This window comes from Vigna umbellata, chromosome 5, assembly GCF_029865625.1.
Source record: "Vigna umbellata cultivar VRB3 chromosome 5, Vumbellata_1.0, whole genome shotgun sequence".
In the NCBI taxonomy this organism is placed as follows: domain Eukaryota; kingdom Viridiplantae; phylum Streptophyta; class Magnoliopsida; order Fabales; family Fabaceae; genus Vigna; species Vigna umbellata.
This window is the reverse complement of record NC_142169.1, coordinates 10,668,548-10,673,325: the sequence shown is the minus strand read 5'-3', so window position 1 is coordinate 10,673,325 and position 4,778 is coordinate 10,668,548. Positions and strand designations below refer to the sequence as shown.

Here is a 4,778-nt window from a genome sequence, read left to right as displayed (position 1 = left end):
TTTGAAATTGAGGTATATCCTACAGATTGGGCCAATTTAGATTTAATCTAGTTTTTTAAACGTGGGTTAAGTTAAACTGTTTCACCTAATTAACAGTTAGACGAGTTCAAATTGAACTGAAGGTGAACACCAATCTTTTCTTATATTTTCACTATTTTATATAATTTTTTTATTATAATTATTTATTGTTTATAAATTAACATTTTAATTTTTAACTATTGTATTAAAATTAATATTTAGTGAAACACATCAACATTATTTTATTATATATACTATAAAATAAATAGTCGTGTGCAATATTTTTTTATTATACTATAATATTATATAATATAGATTGAGAAAACAAAACCTTTTTTGATGATAAACACATTTATCTAAAGTCAGTTACAAAAATTTTACCTTGAACTAAATTGCTTTTAAGTCAACCAATAAATCACTTTGGCCCACCTTGACATGTCCGAAGGTGGAGACAGTTCAGTTGAAGATGGAAGACTCAAAAAAGGAGGAGTGGCCATTGACGTCATATTAGGAATAGATCTTATTCTATGATCGGAATAATGGGTATCGGCAGCCATGGAAAACTGTCCTTTGTTTTGTTCATGTGTTTTTATGTGTTGGACGTTGGTATTGCCACAGAAAGCATCACTTCATCACAAACCATCAAGGACTTAGAAACTCTAAGCTCCAAAGATGGTAACTTCACGTTCGGGTTCTTCACCCCTCCAAACTCCTCAGACCGATACGTTGGAATTTGGTGGAAGTTTCAATCCAAGTCGTATGGGTTGCTAACAGAAATCGATCACTGAATGATTCTTCAGGAGTTGTTACCTTTTTCTGAAGATGGCAATCTTGTGGTGCTGAATGGACAGAATCAAGTTATTTGGTCAACATCTGTGTCAAACACATCTACCAATACGACTGCCCAGCTTTCAGACGATGGGAAGCTAGAACTCACAGAAACCACAACGGGGAACAGCTTATGGGATAGTTTTCAGCATCCTTCAAATACATTACTGCCCCAAATGAAAGTTTCAAGCAATAGAACAGGTAGGGGAGTAGGACTTACATCATGGAAGAACCCTTCTGATCCCTCTGTTGGGAGCTTCTCTTTGGGTGCTGTTGAACGCGGAAAAATCGTTGAAGTGTTTATCTGGAATGAAACTCGACCATACTGGCGCAGTGGTCCCTGGAGTGGTGGGGTCTTTACGGGGGTAGACCACATGGCCAGTGCATATCTAAACAGTTTTACGGTTGTAGATGGTGAAGGCTATTATAAAGCTAACCAAGAAAATATATCTGAATTCGGAATCTACGTTCTGAATTCTCAAGGCCAAGTTGAAGAAAAATATTGGGATGATGAGAAGAAAGAACTAGAAGTTTCGTGGACGAGTAAAGAATCGGATTGTGATGTTTATGGTGTATGCGGGTCGTTCGCAATCTGTGATGCACAGAGCCAAGGAACAAATGGCTCACCAATATGCAGCTGTTTGAAAGGGTTTGAGCCAAACAACAAAGAGGAATGGGATGCACAAAACTGGACTAGTGGATGTTTTAGGAACACACCTTTGCAGTGTGAAAGAGCCAAAGATCAAAACACAACTATGGATACAAATGAAGATCAATTTTTTGAACTGCAAAAGGTGAAAGTTCCAGATTTTTCTGAATGGTCTAGTGCTGAGCCAGAGACATGCAGAAGCCAATGCTTGAAGAATTGCTCTTGTGTTGCGTATTCTCACGATGATGGGATTGGTTGTATGTCTTGGAATGACAATCTACTAGACATCCAACAACTCTCAAATCGAGGACTTCATCTCTATGTTCGTGTAGACCCTTCTGAACTTGAACACGGTATGCTACGTCTGCTCAAGCATTTTAAACATATTTTTTACGGAATTCCCTGTATTTTTTATTTAATATTTTTCCTTGACATATGAAGGGAAGAAAACAATAATTATCATTATAGTAACAGTGATAATAGGAATTCTGATCATTGTCACTTGTGCATGTATAATATGGAGAAGGACTTCCTGTCGCCCCGGTAAGACATCATCTTCAGAATTTGGCCTATAATTTAGTTTTGTTTCTACTGGTAAAGGAGCTAAGCTTACATTTTCTTTATCACTCTGGCTAAAATATGTTACTAAATCAAATCAGCAATGAAAACGGGCAAGAAAGGTTTCATATGTTTCAAGAATGATGAACCATTAGAACACACAGGCAACAAAGAATTTGAAGAACTATCACGAGTTAAACTACAGGAGCTGCTCCTGTTTGATTTCGAAAAGCTTGCAACAGCCACAAACAACTTCCACCAGTCCAACAAACTTGGGCAGGGTGGTTTTGGTCCTGTCTACATGGTACCTTGAAACACAGTTATCATATTTGAATCAATTAATTGTTTATAGTTGTCCTCAGAATTATTTTTTTTTTTTTTTTCAGGGGAAACTGCAAGATGGACAAGAAATAGCAGTTAAAAGACTTTCTAGAGCCTCTGGACAAGGTCTAGAAGAATTCATGAACGAAGTTATCGTAATTTCCAAGCTTCAGCACCGTAATCTTGTAAGACTTCTTGGCTGCTGTATTGAAGGTGACGAAAAGATGCTACTATATGAATATATGCCAAACAAAAGTCTAGATGTGCTTATTTTTGGTTAGTTCTATGATTCCTTCTCTAGTATTTGTCTCATATATCCAATATCTAATTCTGTACTTCTTTGATTATCTTTATTTAGCACACAAATATCAAGATGTAAACAATCATTTCATAACCAGTTAGTTTTCTCGAAAGCATCCAAATCAGTGGTTTAGATGACCGTGCTTCGTTGTTTCATCTTTTAATGTTATGTTCACAAGAGTATAATGCTGCCATTACTTTTTAGATCCAACAAAACATAAACTCCTAGATTGGAGGAAGCGCTGCTCTATAATAGAAGGAATAGCTCGAGGGTTGCTTTATCTTCATAGAGACTCTAGACTAAAAATTATACACAGAGATTTGAAGACAAGTAATATCTTGTTAGATGATGAACTGAATCCAAAAATATCAGACTTTGGTATGGCTAGAATCTTTGGAAGAACTGAAGATCATGCTAATACTAATAGGATTGTTGGAACATAGTAAGTATAATTTTTTTATCCATTATCTTAAGAAAATTATTGGAGAATCACGGTTGACATTTGAATGCAGCAGTTACATGTCTCCTGAATATGCAATGCAAGGACTGTTTTCAGAGAAATCGGATGTCTTTAGCTTTGGTGTTTTGCTGCTAGAGATTGTTAGTGGAAGAAGAAACACAAGCTTTTATGATGATGAGCATTCTCTTACCCTTATAGGATTTGTAAGTCACAACAATTTCTAACTCAATAATAGGAATCTTTGCTGAAAGCTAATTGTTTTTGTTTTCATTTCAGACCTGGGCACAGTGGAAAGAAGGCAATATATTATCTTTAGTTGATTCAGAAATATATGATCCTAATGATCATGAAGATATGTTAAGGCTCATTCACATAGGACTTTTATGTGTACAAGAACTTGCTTCGGACAGACCCACAATGGCTACAGTAGTTTCTATGCTTAATAGTGATGTTGTCTTTCTTCCTCCTCCAAGTCAACCTGCATTCATCCGGGTGCAAAACGTGGTTAATTCAGAGCCGTCTGAAGAAAGTCAAAGAGTTTGTTCCGTGAATACAATTAGTAGTATTACAGAAGTCTATGGTAGGTAGCAAAAGAAGACTATGAAAGATGAGTGTAATGAAATTGATTAGGTGGCAGAGAAGACCGTGGCTACATTATATGTACAGACAGACAATACGTATGTTATGCAGAGATTAACAAGGATTGTATGATGTTGGGTTACATTATAATTTTTCTTTAGATAAATTTGTAATAAATGGTTTAATGGTTGGAAAGGGAACTTTTGCGTTAAAACGTACTGTTAGTTAAGCAGTTATAACCAATAGCAGTTCCTATTAGTTAAGTTACTCTATAAATAGTTAAATTAAGAAAGTATTGAGATTTCTTCCATTATTGAACTTGCAATTGTAGATATTTTTAGGTCTTTAATTCATAGAATTTTGTGTTCTAATATTATCATATCAATTAGTATTTGCAATCTCGTTCCAATGGAACACTTATTTCAGTCATAGGAGAATTTATGTGATGTCAAGTCTCTTTATGTGAGGTGGAAGAAACATTAGAAACTCAAATTATATATTGAGAAATCAAAATAAAGATGGTGGAACTTCCTTGTGTAGTAATGCTGAAAACTGCAAGATTATCTAAAAGAAACATTAGATACGTTGCAAGATTATCTAAAAGAAACATTAAACACGTTTCAAGATTATTTAAAAGAAACGTTAGTTTAACTAACTGAAAAAATTATAAAATTATAAAATAATAGAAGAGTATAAAAATCTTAAAGTGATTGGTGAAAAGTTTCACCCAACCTCACAGTGAGTGTATTTGAATCTGAAATATAGATCTTTAAACAGGTGACAAAAAAAGGATTTGAAACATAAAACATAGATCTTTAGAAGATGACAAAATTTTAGTGATGACTTGAATACTCTTAAAATCAAATTATTGGTTGTTAAGAAGGAGAATCTCTCCAACACTAAGTCAACAAAAGAATTTAGGATGTATAACAATAAATAATAAGTATGAAAGAGTGTATCATTCTCTAGTCCTTTGTTCACTTGAATGGACTTTGGAGAGACTCATTGAAGGGATTTGAAGGTAAATATTTTTTATTGTTTATTTGAGTGGATTTAGAGGTAAG

The 4,778-nt window shown here is 34.5% G+C and overlaps 1 protein-coding gene across 1 annotated transcript; it reads left to right on the top strand.

The window, feature by feature from the left end:
- Positions 1–836: 836 nt before the first annotated feature.
- On the top strand, positions 837–4,024 carry LOC124827715 (G-type lectin S-receptor-like serine/threonine-protein kinase At1g11330). The gene is made up of 7 exons (XM_088091362.1): positions 837–1,848; positions 1,937–2,038; positions 2,155–2,357; positions 2,440–2,650; positions 2,880–3,117; positions 3,188–3,338; positions 3,412–4,024. Exons 1-7 carry the CDS (start codon positions 1,023–1,025, stop codon positions 3,721–3,723), a joined length of 2,043 nt encoding a protein of 680 aa, XP_087947488.1. The 5' UTR covers positions 837–1,022; the 3' UTR covers positions 3,724–4,024.
- Positions 4,025–4,778: the final 754 nt, after the last annotated feature.

Coding starts and splice junctions, on each gene's coding strand:
- LOC124827715 (XM_088091362.1), top strand. CDS start 1,023: ATGAAAGTTTCAAGCAATAGAACAGGTAGGGGAGTAGGACTTACATCA. Junction 1,849..1,936: donor CCCTTCTGAACTTGAACACG/GTATGCTACGTC, acceptor TGACATATGAAG/GGAAGAAAACAATAATTATC. Junction 2,358..2,439: donor GTTTTGGTCCTGTCTACATG/GTACCTTGAAAC, acceptor TTTTTTTTTCAG/GGGAAACTGCAAGATGGACA.